This window comes from Entelurus aequoreus, linkage group LG02 (genome assembly GCF_033978785.1).
Source record: "Entelurus aequoreus isolate RoL-2023_Sb linkage group LG02, RoL_Eaeq_v1.1, whole genome shotgun sequence".
NCBI lineage: Eukaryota > Metazoa > Chordata > Actinopteri > Syngnathiformes > Syngnathidae > Entelurus > Entelurus aequoreus.
The window spans coordinates 37,595,634-37,616,501 of record NC_084732.1 but is presented as its reverse complement, the minus strand read 5'-3'; the positions used below and the strand labels follow the sequence as shown (position 1 = coordinate 37,616,501).

Here is a 20,868-nt window from a genome sequence, read left to right as displayed (position 1 = left end):
TTATGTATGTATGTATATATGTATGTATATATATGCATGCATGTATGTATGTGCATGTATATATATATATATATATATATATATATATATATATATATATATATATATATATATATATATATATATATATATAAATAAATGTGTTCAGCCTATAAACTACAGTATTGTAAAAATATAATTTTCTTCACTTTTAGCACCCTTTCACAGGGATGTGTGCAGTGTTCAAATAGTGCCTTATTATGGCGTTCACATACTGTGTAGACAATCTTGTTGCGTGACGACTAACTGCAAAAAAGCATACAACAACAACCTTCCTTTTTCTTCGCAATTAATCCTGATACAGTACATTTAGATCTGTATCTGAATTTTCACTTTCTGGCTCAGTTAAGTCAGCAGTGTTTTTATCCCTCTCTGGCAAACCAATAAATAGGTATTCTTCTCACTCAGCGACATAATAAAGTTGCTGGGTATAACTCTTTAACAAAAAAATAACAACCAAGCTCAAACACTGTGTGCCTTTCCATCTCGTCCCTCCTACACACAAACTATGTGATGAATAAGCTCCCCACAGCGAGCCAACTCTGTGAACGCTGCTCTAACGACCCTTCCTGCACTGCAACAAATTACCAAATACTGATGCTGCCAGTTCAGCAATGCCTTATGACTTCTCTGGCATTCTGGCCCCATCGTGTTAATGATGAAAACATTGGCATATCGTTGTAGCTTGTTTATCCTACATGAAGAGTGATCACAACTAAAGCTACAATTTGCAGTAATTATACTCATCTCTTTAAGACACAACCTCAGATCCCTTCATTTAGTGGTTTAAAAAAAAAAAAAATTGAAGATCTATTCTCAGTGGGTTACAGTTTTTTATTTGTTTTCTAAATAAATCAATGTTAATAAGGTTTCCATATGCAATTTTTCCTTTGGAATATACAAATTTTAAAGGGGACCTATGATGATTTTCGTCTTTTTCGACTTAAAAATGTTCCAACATGCGATACTTGTGTTAAACAATGCCAAAGCATAAATTCATAAGGTTCATGCATTTGGGTGTGAGCTTCAACGCAGTTTTGGATGCCTCTGAACGCTGTCTTTTGGAGTCTGGTTGCGTTGTGACGTCAGAGCGAGGTGGATGTACTTATTTGGACACTAAGTAGACCTATCATGGGGAGGAGCTCTGCATGACGCCAGCTGAGTTTGAGGATATGCAAGAAAAGGTAAGATAAAGTATTATTTTAATCAAATTTTGGCAAGCGCACAATGTCACCGACATGCAGTAATATTAAAGCTGCTTAAAAAAAAATGTTGACGCAGTGGTGTATCAACCTGAGATTGTGTAGGTGTACTTAATGTTGTGAACGGGTGAATCTATATTAGGTTCATGCAGTATCTTTTTGACCGTGTCTGGAAAAAAAGTAACGGTTTTCAAGACATGTTATTCATTGTATTTTCCAGACCATATGCTGCTACTTTGAACTGCAACGCTTTGAACCCTGCGACCAAAAAGCGATACGACTAATTTATAGATTTTTTGTCGCTCACGGCCATGATGTTTTTTATTCAACAAATAGTTGTCATATTACACCGACATAGACAATGAAAAGATGTGTTATTGCTTGTGCTATGGCGCCATCTTTTGGAGGTGTTTGCTCACTGCAGGTGCTGAGGGTTGAATACATACTTCCTGTATGGTGCCTTGAACCGGTAGTATTATTAATGTATCACTCCAAGCAACGTTTGTAAGTTCAACAATATAACTAAAACAATTCCTACTTTCTTAACCGTCCCACGTGTGATGTCTGCAGGAGCGTTGTCATGCATGTTTGTATGTGCTATCGTAATGTAATCAAGTGAGCGTCATTAGCAAAAATGCTAAAATGTTTCCAAGTGTCTGTGTTCGTATTATTACAATGGCATTCTTTTTTTATAGTGTCAATATCCTAAATTCACCAAAATATCACCATGGGGTAATTTAGTCTGTTGCGCTGATTGGAGAGCTAGCTTCCGCAGCTAGTGGGTCCTTGATGATGACTTCTGTTTTGTTTGATCATCCGTTTTATTGCTGTGACACAGGCACCGTTTGGAAACCATAAGGTACGCAAATATCTCATTTCACAATGTACATGTACATATCTGCGGCTTATATTCCGATGTGGCTAATACATGTAAAAACATGTTTTTCTTCTAAGATTTGGTATGTGTGGCTTAAATACCTTGCCCTGAGAATACAGTAAACAGTGTACATTGTCAAAAGATATATTATGATACTTTTGGAGAAGGTGGGACGTGGTTTTATTTGTAATCTGGAAACACCTCAACAAAACTAAAAATCTTGCAGATATAAGCAGAAAGTAGGTTATAAATGTGACTGTGGATCAGTGATGCCAGTAAAGCTGTTACCCTAATATGACCATATTTTTCCAGTAACGAGTAATCTAATGAGTTATTAATTACAAAACCAGTATTAGAATTAAAGATACTTATCAAAAATCACTGTGCATTACTGTTTTTATAATTTCCCTTAGCAAAAATGTCTATTTGCTCTCTTCTTGCATCTCTGGGACTGATTGCGCGCGCGCCACAGGTCACATTTTTATCACAAGGGCAACTCACGTGAATAGCGGTGATTAAACACAGAGGCGTGCGATACCTAGGGACTCTTAAATGGTTAAAAAAACGAGCAATAAATGTGCAACGGTTAATATATATATATATATATATATATATATATATATATATATATATATATATATATATATATATATATTGATTTATTTGGGGGTTTTTTTTGTCTTAATTTGTGATGTTAATAATACATCAAAATGCTTAATGAATTGGGATTGTTTCAAAATCCCCCCCCTTCTCACACAATGGGCCATTCCTTACCGTTGCTTTGTGAAGACTTGAATCAAGGAGATTGAAACATTTTTATGAAAATGAAGTGGAATTACCCAAGAAAAGAGGCAAATAGAAAAATAACGAGTGTTTATTAAAACTATCCCAGATGTGACACTGAATGTTTGTGCTCTACAGTGTAGGATGCAGATGTATTGTGGTGAGTGATGCGTTTTCAAAATGATTACAAGGCCTTTGGAATGGTAAACTACACTAGGATAATTTCACCATTCCCCGTGTGGGTGTGACTATCGTTAGGACTTTTACTTTAACTTTAACTAGATGTTGATTAATGTTCCTATCAATGACATTAAAAAATGGGATGGATACTAATTTTGCAATAGTGTGCAACTGGTATGGTAGTTTGTAATAACATGGTAAATCATGTTGTGTTTTTTTATGTTTATTTGGCAAGACCCAATGACTGCTTTGGGCTCCCAAATAGGCCCCTGATCAGACCATGATTGCCTATAATGACAGAGTGGTAACTTAGATTGGAATATGTTCAGGTAAATATGTTTGAATGTTTTTTAGAATTGTTTACATTAGAGTTATTATAAAAATATGTTTAAATAAAACATTTTGATAAAGGCATGTAGTTGAAAACATCGCATTGAGTTAAAATCATTTGCTGATAGTTTGGTCCTCCTAGTTAAAAAAATTACATACAGATACATTATTATTACTTTTTGTCAGCTAAAGATAAAGTAACTTGTAACCTAACATACAAGTTAGGTTACATACACCTTTTAAATTACAGTGATCAGTAAAGTAACTAAGTTACTTTTTTGAATGAGTAACCAGTGATCAGATTACTTGTTCAAAGTAACTGTGGCAACAATGCTTTGAGGAAAATGTTATACTAAAGCTTATTCATTACATATTAGTACACAAGTTCCATCTAGTGGTACGCCAAATAATCACTTTATTAAAGTACAGTGTTTTATTTCCTATATTCAAACACTGTTACTGTTCAAACTGTGTGTAATGTTACAATGGCCCAAAAAATTAACTATACTTGTTAAATAAAATCTCTGCCTTGTTTTAATGAATACTCAGGCCTACTACGCTACTGTATTTTAATGTTGGTCATTATGGTGGTGTGTTTTTTGAGGTGGTACTTGGTGAAAAAAGTTTGTGAACCACTGATCGAGACCGCAAGGAAATGTTTTTAATATAAATAACAAGTCCCCTTTAATCAACTATTATTACACATATCAATTACTTGATAATATATGTGATCTGAAATTGAGCACACTATTTAGTTGTAGTTTGTTTTAACTGCATGTATTGTCCTGTTTTTAAAGGCAATTTTTTGAAAAAAAAAGAATTAAAACATTTTCTTTCCTTGACTTCTATAAAAGTGGGTCATGGCTCAATGACCAGGATAACATGTGGATCCAAGGATAAGACCAGCTCAGAACCAGTGGTCTACACACTAGCACTGGCGCTTTTTAACCATGAAAAAGACTAAAATTGTATTATTTAGCTTTAAAATACACTCATATTCAAGCTGACATTGCATCATACATTCAACTAAGATACTTTAAGTATGAAAAACAACACACACATTCCAGCATTGTTCTGCATAAGGAGGTTGTGTGTGACAGAAAATAAGTGTCAGCGGGAGAAATGACACCTTCTGTGTGAAGAAGGTCAGACAACAAAATCAGGATTTCTAACCTCAGTTTTAGGTTCCCAGGCGATGGTTGTCCATCATATACAGACACAATATCAAAGTCTTCCTCCAGAGCCAGCGTGACAAAGGTGAGCTGGATCCTGTTTCGCTCCCCTGTTATTATCAGCCACGTACAGTTGGCGTAGTTGGGATAGCCATGGGGGAAACCAGGCGATTCTATCGTTCCGTTCAGGCCTTGGATTACGCCACCGCAGGATTCAGCTGAAAAAAAGCACACAATAAAATCAGGATTTTCGACTTGTCGTCCTTAATACAGTATTATTTCATAGTTCACACTATAGCTGTGTGACAAAGATAGAAATTTCATCCATCCATCCATTTTCTACCGATTGTCCCTTTTGGGGTTGCGGGGGGTGCTGGAGCCTATCTCAGCTGCATTTGGGCAGAAGGCGGGGTACACCCTGGACAAGTCGCCACCTCATCACAGGGCCAACACAGATAGACAGACAACATTCACACACTAGGGCCAATTTAGTGTTGCCAATCATCCTATCCCCAGGTTGATGATTTTGGCGGTGGGAGGAAGCCGGAGTACCCGGAGGGAACCCACAAAGTCACAGGGAGAACATGCAAACTCCACATAGAAAGATCCCGAGCCCGGGATTGAACCCAGGACTACTCAGGACCTTCGTATTGTGAGGCACATGCACTAACCCCTGTCCCACCGTGCTGCCTAAGATAGAAATTGTGTATTATATATAAATTATTATTACGTTTTTTTTTTCTCTCTATGTAGTTAACATACGTCACAAAACTATTTACATGACAATATTTCCGATCTGTATAGACCAGCGGTCGGCAACCCGCGGCTCCGGAGCCGCATGCGGCTCTTTGATCACTCTGATGCGGCTCAGCTTGTCACGGCCAGAGCGCATTGGAATGCACCCTCATCCTTGCGCTCTGCTTGTCAAACCTCGGGACACACCCACGGCCGCGCACAAGCTTTATGCTCTCTCTCTCTCTCGCTCTCTCTCTCTCTCTCTGCGCAATACAACGTAAACCGTTGGCCAACTAGAGTTCTGTGGTTACTTTTTGGTTGGCCAAGCGGACGTGACGACAGGCTGTCCTCACTCAGGTCCGCACGGACCTGGAGGGGGCGGGCCTTAAGTCCGGCTGGAAATCGGGAGAAATTCGGGAGAATGGTTGTCCCGGGAGATTTTCGGGAGATACACTGAAATTCGGGAGTCTCCCGGAAAGTTCGGGAGTGTTGGCAAGTATGAACATCGCACACGCCTCACAGATGAGAGCTTACAATCCTGTGTGAAGATAAAGGTGACGTCATACAGTCCTGATGTGGAGACGCTGTGCGCTGCGGTTCAGGAGCAGAAATCACATTGATCCAAGTATGATAAATATTTGAATTTCCTATAATGTTGCTTATATTCACATGTTTTTATCGTTCAGTGAAATAGACATTTTATTATTCAGGTTGGCAGCTGACTGCACGGCGCCAGTAAAAGGATGACGGCACAGAGAGAGAGGACGGCATTTTTGGTTCTCTGCCAGTGGATAATTTAAGTTTGGCGTTTTGTTTTTTTCATTACTACAAGGAGGACTTAAATAGACATTAAGTATTTTACTTAACCTTCAACCCGACGTCTTTTTCGGAGTTAAAAACATTTTGTTGCATGTATAAATTTTATTTCATAATGGGTTACATTGATTTCATAAATGTAACCCATTATAGCTTGTTTATACATAGCACAAAGCAAAAAAAACTTTATATGCAGTGTTATTTCATTTTAAATTTCAAAAGAGTTTTGTGGCTCCCATTGTTTTCTTTAATTTGTGAAACGGGTCAAAGTGGCTCTTTGAGTGGTAAAGGTTGCCGACCCCTGGTATAGACTGTATGTATGGCTTGTTCAGAGGGTGAACAGACCACTTTCGCCACACCTTCTCTGATTTCAGATCAACATTTGTTATAACTGTATAGCTGCAACCTGACCTCCTGTGCCAAGCCGTCTTGTCTACACAAAACAAATACTTGCACCTTTGTTTGTCCAAAACATTTTACATGAGCTCAGAGTTCACAGGGTGAACAGCCCACTTTTGCGAATGCCTTCTTCCCTGATTTCAGATCAACAATTGCTATAAAAGTGACTGCTGTAACACATTGATCAGTTCCAGCTGCAATAACACTCTCCGTCACTCTTCAATTGCTATTGTTTGCCTGCGACGAAGGAAGCTAATAGGCTTATTGGTGGAGAAGTGTCCTGGCTGCTCACTAATTGACTTTCCAGAAAACACCAGCCTTAACAAACCCTGTACTCTGCTGTTACTCTATTACAGATACCAGAAGTTAACATGAGACTGAGAAGGAGAAAAGTTGATAAATAAAACAAATTTTTTAGCCAAGATGGGAAACAAAGTGTTTTTTTGTTATACTTTAAAGATGACCCAATGTGTTTGGTGTGTTTAGAAATTGTGGTCAAATGCCTGTAGAGGCATATGACTTATATAAATGGTGAGTCTGTTCTGCAGTAATTTTGTATAAAAATAGTACAAAAAACATGCGTTGGACCTGTGGAAAATGTACTCGCAATGTTAGCCCAAAAAAATATTCCAAAAACATTACTTAAAAAATGTCCAAAGCTTACAAAGCCAGTTTTCAGTACAATAAATAGCTTTTTCTACGTAAACTTAGGCAAGATTTTTACGATTTCAATTCCATTGAAATGCATTCAATTCCATGCTTTAAAATTCGGTTCTTTATCGATTATCACTTGGAAAAATGGGGAAGAAACAGATTGGTTAGCATCAACTTTGTTTCATTGAAAGGTAGCATGAGCGTACAAATCTAACACAGGTCTTAGTAGGCGCACAGCCTAGATAGGCTTCCAGGGGGGTCCCCAGAAAAAAATATAATAATTTGAAAATATTTACAAAATAACAATAAAATACATATTCTTCTGTTGAAATAAAATAATATAACATCTTTATTTCTGTGGCTATTAATGTCCAATAACAGAAATTAAAATGATTATGGTTAAAAGGATGTATGAGCTAAACACTCGGATCTAAAACTACGTTAGCCAGTCAAAACCAATGGAAACGTGTATTTTGCAACTCTGCAACCAACAATTATGACAATTAACCATTGTTTTGCAGACAAATATGCAGATCTGTGTTTCCAGGAAGCATACACAATCTGTCTGGACTTAGACATAGACGGCACCTAGCTAACTCTGTTGCTGTTCCACTTTCACCCTATAGTTGTTTGTAGTTAACGTTTCAAGCTGTTGCTAAAAAAAAAAAAAAAAGACTAGCAACATCGCAACATACTTACTTTTTTGTGTGTGTACTCTGTGGCAACGACACAAAACAAACACATGCAGTATAAACACACACAAAAAATCTGCTTAAATTGTGAGAGATCCTTTATACAGCCTTGTTTGCTATTGTACTGTACAATACTCGAACGACAACTGATGACAGAAATCAAACTCAAATCTGACTTGATACAAGTTTAATTTGTGTATGCCAAAGTTAAGTCTGCTGGGATAAGCCCTGGATCCCCTGCAACCCTAAACAGGATAAGCAGTCAAGAGAATATATGGCATTTAAATAAATTGAGATATGATTAACGTAAGGAATTTAAAGCTCTACACTGCCACTGGGCAACGACCGTGCTTTTGCATATGTGAGGGTCATTGAATACATATAAGCTGGTAGTGATAGGCGATATGGCCTAAAATGTATATTGCGAAATATATTGCAGCCACTTGCAATGACGATACATCCCGATAAATTAATGGGTATGGAAATTATAATATAATTATTTCAAAACGGGATACAAATGCTCCTAATTTAGATGTTGACATCTGTGGAAACATGTTGCTTAATTTCCAGTTGTATTATTTTTCTCAATACTATTTTTAATTTATTTGCTAATTTACTGTTATATCAGGTTAGAATCCTGTTACAATAGAAGCTAACTACACTTCTGTTAAAATGTAATAAATGCTTATTCTTCTTTTTTATTACCTTAGATTAGTTTTGGGAGATAATAAGAATGTGTGTATTGTTTCAATACCAAGTAGTTAAGGGGCAGTATTGGTCACACTTAGACTTAAACTTAGACTTAGACAAACTTTAATGATCCACAAGGGAAATTGTTCAACACAGTAGCTCAGTTACAATGATGGAAATGCTGATACTGATACTTCAAATGTTCAAGTTTATTGAATGATTAAATTTGTATCACTATTATAATCAGACAAAAAACGCAGTATGTTGGTGCAAAGATACATTCATCCATCCATTTTCTACCGCTTGTGCCTAAAATATCAATCAAATATTTACATTATTTCCTTGTTCAATTTTATAACATTCAATATTTTGAGCAAAATAATGTCAATAGGGCAAAATAATCACACATAAGCAAAAACTATAGTTGGTTTTGATTTAAATAATTTGGTTTTTGCTTTCAAACCAACTTTTTTGACCTAGAATACCAATAAGTCTCGAAAATTTGAAATCAAACCAAGAGGCACTGCGGAGATATTTACACAATAATCTTGCCTTCCTTCATACTTTTGCCAAACGAGCCGTTTAGAATTTGCTCTGACTTGTGATGTCAGCGGATATCTCGAAGACCTTTGCGCCAGTCCGCCATTGTAGTTTGACGTTGTAGTCAATAAGTTCCAAATAAGACAGGGATGGTCAGAAAGCGGCTCAAAAGCGGTCTGTAAAACATAATGTATGCATAATTTTTAACAAAGAACCACCATTGCATGTTATGTAGACCACAAGGAAGTGTTTTAGATGTAGAAAACAATCATAATACTGTCGTTCCCCTTTAAAACCCTATTCTGTCCACGGACTTATTTCCTGGGTTCATAAACAATAATATGACGGATGAGGTTGTTCCATAAGGTGTGGAGTAATGAAAGGCGACAAATAATTAATGGGGATGGCTCGGGTGGTAAAGCGACCTTGCCAGCAACGTGAGGATTCCAGGTTCGATCCCAGCTCCCGCCATCCGTCTGCTGTGTCCTTGGGCAACACACTTAACCCTTGCTGCTGATGGGTCGTGGTTAGGGCCTTGCATGGCAGCTCCCGCCATCAGAGAGTGAATGTGTGTGTGAATGGGTGAATGTGGGTGGAAATAGTGTCAAAGCGCTTTGAGTACCTTGAAGGTAGAAAAGCGCTGTAAAAGTATAACCCATTTACCATTTAATCAGTAATAAAGTAGAGTAAATCAGCATGATATGTTGAAGAGGTTCATTTAGCCTGCTGACGTGTATTTATAAATGGTTGATTTATATAGCCTAGAAAGGAAAAGTTATGTACCTGAAAGCTGCAGAAGCAAGGTAGTTGAAACTTGTCAGGTACAAAACTTTACCTTACTAGCCTATATAAATCAACCATTCATAAATTAGCAAGATGAAAAAAAACTTAGCTGGTTCACCTGTAGACCGCAAATTTGAAAGAAAGTTTGCAAAAGCTAATTTACGAAAATGTAATTATGCAATGTCTGAGGAAAGACGGTGTGCCACTTTGGGTTTGAACACTTTGCTGCAGAGGCATGAATATCAGTGAATGAGTCGCACAAACACATGCAAATGTCAAAACAACAAATAACAACAAGACAATAAAGGACCGATGTGTCTCCAGCATTAACAGAGTACCGACATTTCTGCCTTTCATTTCATTTCTTGCTACTCTCTGGGCACAACTTTGTGTGTTGCATTCCCGACAGCACTGAAACATACAACGCAGACATTAAGTGTGTATGTGTCAGAGGTAATTGTCTGTCAGATGGCAAAGGTCTATTGATTTATTAACCTTTTATTGTTGAGAAAACCAGCTCCCTCCTACAGAAGTGACTAGTGTGTCCACAATGATCCAGTCAACCAAACACCATTTCTGCTCGTCTGATTTTTCTTTCCTTGCACACGTAGCAGATGTTTGTGCTTGTTTGAAGCAACACAACCATCACGTAGCTATACACTAGCCCGAGTGGATGCGCTGGCAGCAGGACCAGCAACAACACTCGTGCACGACGCACACTCAAACCAACTTCCAACCATCTGGTGTGTCCAGATTCATTTCAGACTGTTCTCCGCTGTCTTTCCAGCCCAATTCACCTCTTCCTCTCAGCGATCTTTGTCTATCTTTCATTTCGTCTCCAGTTGTCTCCTTCTTCTGCCTGCTGCTTTCTTGTGCTGCCACATTCCCAGATGGGATGAGCAGGACTTAGCAGATATCTGCATCTCATCACATAACATATTGGAGCAACATACTTATGGCAATGCACTGAAGCAGTTTTTCATCTTGGAGAGTTCACCCCAACTGGTTTCTGTATTTATAAAGCTTCGGTGCACCGATACCAGATTGTCTAGTCGCTGAAAACCATATGGTCGGTTCAACTAAGAGCAATGAGCAGGACACAAAGTAGCAAGTTGGTTTGTTGGGTATGCACACAAATAAGGACTTGTAAACCATTAAATATTCTTAATAGCGATACATATAGTCAAACAACATACTTAACCAAGTGTTTAACAACTGTTAGTATTAAACATGGAAACAATGAAAAAAACTTTCCTCTGAACGTTATTGTAACACAAGTGTGTACATAGAAGTTAATCAATAAATATAATGTAATATGGATCTTTCTGTGTGGAGTTTGCATGTTCTCCCCGTGACTGCGTGGGTTCCTCCCACCTCCAAAGACATGCACCCGGGGATAGGTTGATTGGCAACACTAAAACACCCTGATTGCAGCTGAGATAGGCTCCAGCACCCCCCGCGACCCAAGGGACAAGCGGTAGAAAATGGATGGATGCAAAAAAAAAACTAAACCCATTATGGAGGTCCATACTTTCGGTAAGTATTGAAATAAAGGCATAACAAATTGTGTTTGAACAAATAATAGTAAGAAACCATGCACAGAATGAGCTATGTCACACTGTGCCTTGCACATCCAGCTATATGTGATATTTTGCCACAATTTAAAGCTGTCAGCAATATTATTTTTGTTAAATGTATTATTTTTTTCCATATTTTTTTAACATCATTAAATATTATAGTATATAAAACATTTATGATTAAATTTAACAGTTGAACTCTGATTTTACGAACTCCTCATTGGACAAACTTTTCGATTTACAAACCACTGGCCAAATAAAACTATGCTTTGGTGTACGAACCTTGTGTCAGTGTATGAATGTTTCATCCATGTATCGTGTGCCTTTTGTTCCTGGCAGCGTAGTCCTTGTGGGGTGGGGGTGGGGAGATGATCGCTGTCCGGTGCTACTTTGCCTTTTAAGGGTTTTTTTTAGCCTTTTTACAACTTGTTTCTGTTTTTGGTAGCTTAATATGAGTCAAAAGAAAGCAATGGACAAGCGATGTGTGGTTTGAACCCTTCACACAGTATCCACGGCATTGTTGTCACTATCTCATCTTGCAAAGTAACAGCGAGAGAGCCAGACAGAGTAGCATTAGCTCAGCTGATTTTGTTAGTTTTTACGGGACGGTAGCTCTGTTCAATCTTTTTTTACTGGATTGTGTTACTTACAGTACCTCTAGTAAACAAAGAGATTGACTCTTGCTTCGATGGATGTCCTATTTTATTGTCCACAAACGGGGTATTGATTTCAGGCTTGTCACGTAAAGCATTGATATTTTGTTCATTATCCCCACATGGTAGTTAAGTGTGTGTACTTACAAGTTGTGTGTTGTTTGCTGTGTGATATTGCCTCCTTCTATTGAATATTAAGTTAATTTTAGTGTGGTGATGGTTGTTGCTTTTTATTGGTAAAAATATATGTCCTTGCTGTGCTTCTGACGCTGGCATGTTGACATAAAACCACGTCAAAAGTAATGTGCCAAGTTACATAAACCGTATCGGTAACAGCGTTGTAAAATAAAAAAAAGTAATTAATTAGATTACTCGTTATTATTAGAAGTACCGCAGTTATTGTACATTGTTGTTGTTTCGAACACTGCTTATTAAATAGAAATATGATCCATTACGCCCTTGTTATATTTGTTTAATATACATTACTCCATAGCGCTTTATATTGTGTTCAAAGTGCACGTTTACTAAAATACGGACTTGGTCGCGATTGGAACCCATTATTCAACATACAATGTTCTGTTTACTTTGTGTAAAGGTGGTTGTCTGTGTACTTACAGTGAGCTAATTTAAAGTTTTCATCAAGCTGTGTTAGGCTCACCACATAATTTGACATCGATGAAGCATTGTTGTCATCTGACCATAGGCCTGCGCACAATGACACTACTACATAACATTATCGATTGAATTTCAATCCTCTCCCACGTTCACAAAAAATGTCAATCAGCACATTAGGATTAATACTGTAGTGACATAAATCGACCTTCATGTTTACATGAGGAGAAACCACAAGCGGCATGTACAGTAGAGATGCGCGGATAGGCAATTATTTCATCCGCAACCGCATCACAAAAGTCGTCATCCACCCGCCATCCACCCGAACTAACATTTTATCAAAACCACAACCGCCCGCCCACCAACCCGCTGTTATATATCTAATATAGACGATGCAAGGCATTTCTGTTAAAGAAAGGAGACTGATCCAATGCAGCAGAGACATTTAATGCGTGCCACGCATTAATATCTCTTGGCCACGCATTAGAGGCTAAGAGATATTAATGCGTGATAATATTATTTATCATTATTATAATATTATTGTCATTTCCATTAAGAAAGTGTTGACTATTATTGTTATTTTTTTTCCCTGGTCTTTAGTAATCCCTTTTTTAGTTTGTCGCGTACCACGTTTGCAGCCGGCGTTGCCATCTTTTTATTTTTTTCTTCTTCTTCTGTTGTGTTGTGTTGTGCTGTCTTCCCCCTACAAACCCCCCCCCACCCCCCCCCCCCCTCCTCATTTACTTCCGTGGTCATGTTTCCTCTTACGTCATTGACAGCGATCGATAGCACTTCGGCTTTGCCTGCCCGTCGCTGGAATGATACTTCGTCTTTGACAGCTGCTGGAATCTGAAGAAATCGATGATTGTTTTTTTTTTGTACAGGCGCGAAACAGGACAGTCGCGTGCGGGTAAGGACCCCCGGCAACTTTGTGACTTTTTTGGACGCAGCCCCAGAATTAAATGGGGGGAAGGCTTTTGTAGGGGGGAAGAAATTTGGCGTGACAGCTGCAGCAGTGCCTGATGAATAATTGCCTGTTTCAAAGAGTGCTCCTCGTTTTTCGTATGTGGGTAACAACATTTAAGTATGTATTTTTTTTTTCTGAATTGGTTCAACCCCCACCCGCCCGAATCTATTTAAAATCGATTTTTTTCGTCATGCATCCGCCCGACCCGCGGATTATCCGCGGACTCCGCAGTTGTGTCCGCAAACCGCACATCTGTAATGTACAGTATGAAAGCACACAAGTGTGCACAATCCTCACATGTGCACACATTTCACTGTGTCTGTCTTCATGAAAGCCCCGGACTAAATCATGGTGCCTTTGATTTACTGTTTATCTAATGGGCTTTGTATTTTATTATGATCTATTTTATATAGCTCACACAGAACAATGATGCACTGTAAATTGCTAGTTTTAGTTACATTTTAACAGTCATTATTGGGTAAGATCCAAGGTAAAGTCACCGTCGCTCCTTCATTCTGAGCAAAGCTCTACATGCCGGTGAGATGATCTGTTTGAGCGGGAGGTGGAGCACTGGAGTAGAACCAGACCACAAGGTCCCTGGCTCATAAATCAAAACGCCGTCCTGCTCGTTCCACAGCACACCGGGCAACAAATCAAATGCATCTTTCTAAACTGCGCTGTGTTGGACTATTGACTGCAGCGGTTCACTAGCATCTATGAAAAGAAGGAGGAGATTGTGATTTCTCTATGTCTCTGTATTTTTTTTTGAGGAGGGAGGGGGGTTCGCAACTATCTCTTCCAATTTATGTCTTTTCTGCACCCACTCTTTCATTTTCATTATCTCAGAAACAGTGGTTCTCTTCCACAGTACAAATCTCAAATCTTCACTATATCTACATTCCTCATCTATGCGCACCCCGCTTGTACCAGCAATCATACACTTTATCCCCCATCTCGGTCCTCCACTCATCATGTCACCCCCCCAGCTCTCTTTTTACCGTCATTATGGCAAAATTAGCACCGCTAAATCTGTCCCTTAATGCTGTTACTTCCTCATTGTTATTATGATGGAAATGTAGTGTTGTAACGATACCAATAGTTTGGTACCGGTACCGGTACTAAAATGATTTCGGTACTTTTTCGGTACTTTTCTAAATAAAAGGGACCACAAAAAATTGCATTATTGGCTTTATTTTAACAAAAAATCTTAGGGTACATTAAACATATGTTTTTTATTGCAGTTAAGTCCTTAAATAAAATAGTGAACATACTAGACAACTTGTCTTTTAGTAGTAAAGTAAACAAACAAAGGCTCCTAATTAGTCTGCGGACATATGCAGTAAAATATTGTGTCATTTATCATTCTATTATTTTGTATACAATTATTAAGGACAAGTGGTAGAAAATTCATTATTAATCTACTTGTTCATTTACTGTTAATATCTGCTTACTTTCTCTTTTAACATGTTCTATCTACACTTCTGTTAAAATGTAATAATCACTTATTCTGCTGTTGTCTGATACTTTACATTAGTTTTGGATGATACCACACATTTAGGTATCGATCCGATACCAAGTAGTTACAGAATCATACATTGGTCATATTCAAAGTCCTCATGTGTCCAGGGACATATTTCCTGAGTTTTATAAACATAATTTACATTTTTTAAAAACGAAAGAAGATGTTTTTTTGATGTAATCATAGTAGTATCGACTAGATACTGCCTGTACTTGATATCATTACAGTGGATGTCGGGTAGGGATGGGCGATACCACACTTTTAGGATTCGATATGATACCAATACTTTTTCTCACATTTTCATCGATACTGATACCGATACCGATACCAATAATTTCTTATTGGCAATTTCTTGTCAGTCAAAAATATTATTACTATTGTTATTATTTAAGACAAATCACAAGACAAATACAGACCATTTATACCACATTTATTATGGTCAATATATAATAGAAAGTAAAATTAAAATAAATAACATAAATATATGAAAAATAAATTAAATATTATATAATAATAATAACTATATATTATATATAATAATAATTAAATATTAGGGCTTTCCAATTAACAGTCAAATCCGAATTGCAAGAAGCTGCAGTTATTTTTTAAAGTTTGTGATATAATTAGCAATTAATGAAATATGAAATAGGCTAATGTTTTCGAAATGTAAGAAATCATGTTACAGATTAAAACTAAAATCACATTCAATCATATATTCAAGATTTTCTTGGAAAAAAATAAAACTATAATGCAAAGATGAAGAATCTCCAAATTGTATCTCTTTCTTCTCTTGTTTTAAATACTCGAAACTATTTTCAACTAACAGTAAATTCCCCTGTGTGGAAATTATTTGAATTTAGGATAATCATTTATAACAAAAATATTCAGTAAACATTACTAAAAAAAAACAAAAAAACAATGCCTGTTTTAAGTCAACAATTGGACAACACTGGATATGCCTGGCTGCATCGCTGTCGGATGGCTGTGTGTGTGTTGCACGTTGACGACGCTCATTCGCTGTCTCCTGTCACGTGACTGGGCCAGCTCTATACTCTGCCAGGTACAGGGGTGTCCTAGCACATAGTAAGTTAAGTAAGTAATCAAAAACATCTGAAAGTGATGCTTGCACCCCCCACACGCCGTTTTTTGGTTTATATCGATACTTTTTTTCAGAAATGTGATGCCAAATGAGTAGCGTGTGAGTATCGATATATTGATACCACAGGATCGATACGCACATCCCTAATGTCGGGTATCGATCCACCAATGGCGTTTATTTACATTTTTGATGCCGGTGAGCTACGGTGTGTAGTGAAGCATGTTTAGCTATTCCTCGTCCTGCAGGGATGATACTTGTGAGAAATTGACTTTATTTGTCACCATGGAGACCAGGATTAGTGATTTAGAAATAGCTAAAACACTGCCGACGGCGGATGGACGTTAACCGCTAGCTAGCTAGCCATGTCTTAAAGCACCTCTTCCTGAGGGCGTTTCAGTGTTATAACTTCAACTTTATCGTAGTTTTTAGGCCAAAATGCGTCAGTTCTCCCTTTTCTGTCTACACACTGTGTCTGCTTGTAAGTACTCCGTGATTGCGTGCCGCCCAACATGTTCGTCTGCTCGTAAACCAGCAATGTCACGACGTGACGACGCGGGTGCGGGGGCGTGGGGGACCGGTACGTTTTAGAGGCGGTATAGTACCGAAAATTATTCATTAGTACCGCAGTACTATACTAATACCGGTATACCGTACAACCCTATGGCAATGTCATATTGTTTCTCTCCTCTGGTGAGTATTTCTATCTTGCTGTATCCTCTCTTATCTTTCCTAAGTGTAGGCTTGTTTTCATTCCACCCACTTGCTTCCTATATTTAGCCCACAGAGACAAATACCACAACCCTCTCTTCTTTATTTATCGCCATTGCCATTTAGTGTGCTCCCTTTCAGCCGGGTTTCAACAAGTTAAAAGCAAATACAACTGCACTTAAGCATTTTGCATTAATTTAATTTTGCTGGTATTTTGACCAACTTTTTTTCACAAGAAATACATCAGTAATGAATTAAAAAACTATATATTTTCTGCACCAATAATCACTCCATATTCTCTATTGCTCACTAGTGTTACCATATCTGAGTCACTGTGTCCAAAATTATGCTAAATTCACTAGCCGTGTTAAAAAAAAAGGTCAGTTAGGATAATACATTGGCCCTGCGATGAGGTGGCGACTTGTCCAGGGTGTACCCCGCCTTCCACCTGAATGCAGCTGAGATAAGCTCCAGGCGCCCCCCGCGACCCCAAAAAGGGACAAGCGGTAGAAAATGGATGGATGGATGGATAATACATAAAGTGCCTGATCTATTAAGATCCCAAATAACACATTGCTAAACAGCATGTGCAAACTATAAAATTGTGTGGACTACTAGTTGGCTATGGAAGTAGAATTTTCTCACATCAACTTATATATATCAATATGATATTAATACATATGCATATATCAATAAAAATACAAATACAAATGTGATGTATAAATAAATAAATAATTTGTATAAATACGTATTTGTAAATATATTTTGTGAGATTTGCGAAAATATATCATATATATATATTATATATACTATACATATATCTTCTTTTTTTTTGGAGTGCCATCTCCAGGTTGGGGAGGAGATCTTGCCCCAAGTGGAGGAGTTCAAGTACCTAGGAGTCTTGCTCACGAGTGGGGGAGGAATGGATCGTGAGATCGACAGGCGGATTGGTGCGGCGTCTTCAGTAATGCGGACGCTGTATCGATCCGTTGTGGTGAAGAAGGAGCTGAGCCGAAAGGCAAAGCTCTCAACTTACCGGTCGATCTACGTTCCCATCCTTACCAATGGTCATGAGCTTTGGGTTATGACCGAAAAGGACAAGATCACGGGTACAAGCGGCCGAAATGAGTTTCCTCCGCCGGGTGGCGGGTCTCTCCCTTAGAGATAGGGTGAGAAGCTCTGTCATCCGGGAGGAGCTCAGACTAAAGCCGCTGCTCTTCCACATCGAGAGGAGCCAGATGAGGTGGTTCGGGCATTGATTGATTGATTGATTGAGACTTTTATTAGTAGGTTGCACAGTGAAGTACATATTCCATACAATTGACCACTAAATGGTAACACCCGAATAAGTTTTTCAACTTGTTTGAGTCGGGGTCCACTTAAATTGATTCATGATACAGATATATACTATCAGATTTATACTATCATCATAATACAGTCATCACGCAAGATAATCACATTGAATTATTTACATTATTTACAATCCGGGGTGTGGAGGGGCGGGGTTAGGTTTGGTTGTTATCATCAGTCATCAACAATTGAGAACAGAGAAATGGATATTGGAACAGTGTAGTTCTGACTTGGTAGGATATGTACAGCAAGTAGTGGACAGAGAGAGAGAGAGAGAGAGAGAGAGAGAGAGAGAGAGAGAGAGAGAGAGAGAGAGAGAGAGAGAGAGAGAGAGAGAGAGAGAGAGAGAGAGAGAGAGAGAGAGAGAGATCAGAAGGCATAAGAAAAAGTATCTGCATTTGATTGTTTACAATTGATTATTAACAATCCGGGGAGGGTGTTAGTTTTGGGTTGTAGCTGCCTGGAGGTGAACTTTTATTGCGGTTTTGAAGGAGGATAGAGATGCCCTTTCTTGTATACCTGTTGGGAGCGCATTCCACATTGATGTGGCATAGAAAGAGAATGAGTTAAGACCTTTGTTAGATCGGAATCTGGGTTTAACGTGGTTAGTGGAGCTCCCCCTGGTGTTGTGGTTATGGTGGTCATTTACGTTAAGGAAGTAGTTTGACATGTACTTCGGTATCAGGGAGGTGTAGCGGATTTTATAGACTAGGCTCAGTGCAAGTTGTTTTACTCTGTCCTCCACCCTGAGCCAGCCCACTTTGGAAAAGTGGGTAGGAGTGAGGTGGGATCTGGGGTGGAGGTCTAGAAGTAATCTGACTAGCTTGTTCTGGATGTTTGGAGTTTAGATTTGAGGGTTTTGGAGGTGCTAGGGTACCAGGAGGTGCATGTGTAATCGAAAAAGGGTTGAACGAGAGTTCCCGCCAGAATCCTCATGGTGCTTTTGTTGACCAGAGAGGAGATTCTATAGAGAAATCTCATTCGTTGGTTGACCTTTTTGATTACCTTGGTTGCCATTTAATCACAGGAAAGATTAGCCTCTAGAATGGAACCTAGGTAGGTGACCTCATCTTTCCTGGTGATAACAATGTCACCCACTTTCATAGTGAAGTCATTGACTTTCTTAAGGTTGATGTGGGACCCAAACAGGATGGATTCCGTTTTACCCAAGTGTATGGATAGATTGTTGTCAGCGAGCCAGGTGCAAGTTCTACAGAGTTCAGCACTGAGGATTTTCTCCACCTGTGACTTGTCCTTGTCTGATACCAGCAAGGCCGAGTCATCCGCAAACAAGAACAATTCACAGTCGCATGCTGATGACAAGTCGTTTACATCCATTGCTTTCGGTCTCCCGTAGAGGGGGGGGGGGGGGGGGGGGGGGTTACCCACATATGCGGTCCTCTCCAAGGTTTCTCATAGTCATTCACATTGACGTCCCACTGGGGTGAGTTTTCCTCGCCCGTATGTGGGCTCTGTACCGAGGATGTCGTTGTGGCTTGTACAGCCCTTTGAGACACTTGTGATTTAGGGCTATATAAATAAACATTGATTGATTGATATATTAGGAACAGTAAAGGCCCTAATATACTGCCTTGGGGGACTCCACAGCTTACTGAGAGGGGGGGGCACGGTGCCGTTCACCTCCACCACCTGTTCCCTCCCCTCCAAGTAAGATTGCATCCAGCTCGATGAGGTTTTATCAAATCCGATTGCTCTGAGCTTATCCAACAGTATAGCGTGGTTAACGGTGTCAAAGGCCTTCTGAAGGTCCAGCATGACCATGCCGCTGTATTTGCCCGCGTCCACCTCATGATTGATGTGGTCGGTCAGATAGAGAAGGCATGTGTCAGTGGAGTGGTTAGTTCTGAAGCCGGATTGGAATTTGTACATGAGTTTATTAGTGGCAAGGTAACTATCGACCTGTTCATAAACTATTTTCTCCATTACTTTCGAAATGGAACTGAGAATAGAGACAGGTCGGTAGTTGCCAGGTTCCAATTTGCTTCCTTTTTTAAAGAGGGGAGTTACTCTTGCTATCTTAAAATCTTTTGGTACTTGGCCTTGTGAAATTGAGAGGTGTATTATGTGCGTGATGATTGGGGCAATGATGGCGGCAGAGTCCCTGAGGAATCTGGAGGGAATATTATCAAGGCCGGTGGCCTTGTTTGGGTGGAGCGCGCTCAATTTTTTAAGCACCTCATCAGCTGTGACCATTTCTAATTTGAAATCATTGTTGGATACTCCTAGCTTTCTGTAGAAGGCTTTAATGTGTTCTACACCAAAGCGACCAGAGTGGTGGGACAGCTTGTTGACAAGAGTTGCGGCTATGCTGGTGAAAAAGGTGTTAAGTCTGCTTGCTACCTCCATTTTGTCTGTAATGAGGGAGTCACCCTCCTTGATGCTGATGTTGGTGAGTCTGGTTTTAAGTTTTTGGCTGCAACTGGGAAGCTGGTTGTTGAGAATTTTCCAGAGCTCATGTGGCTTATTTGTG

The 20,868-nt window shown here is 38.9% G+C and overlaps 1 protein-coding gene across 1 annotated transcript in view; it reads right to left on the bottom strand.

Annotated features, from left to right (window-relative positions):
• LOC133633672 (CUB and sushi domain-containing protein 1-like) overlaps positions 1-20,868 on the bottom strand; it is a 1,183,208-nt gene that overhangs the window by 874,381 nt on the left and 287,959 nt on the right. The window contains exon 2 of the mRNA XM_062026293.1: positions 4,585-4,801. Coding sequence (XP_061882277.1) covers positions 4,585-4,801 — 217 coding nt within the window. The remainder of the gene's footprint in view (positions 1-4,584; positions 4,802-20,868) is intronic.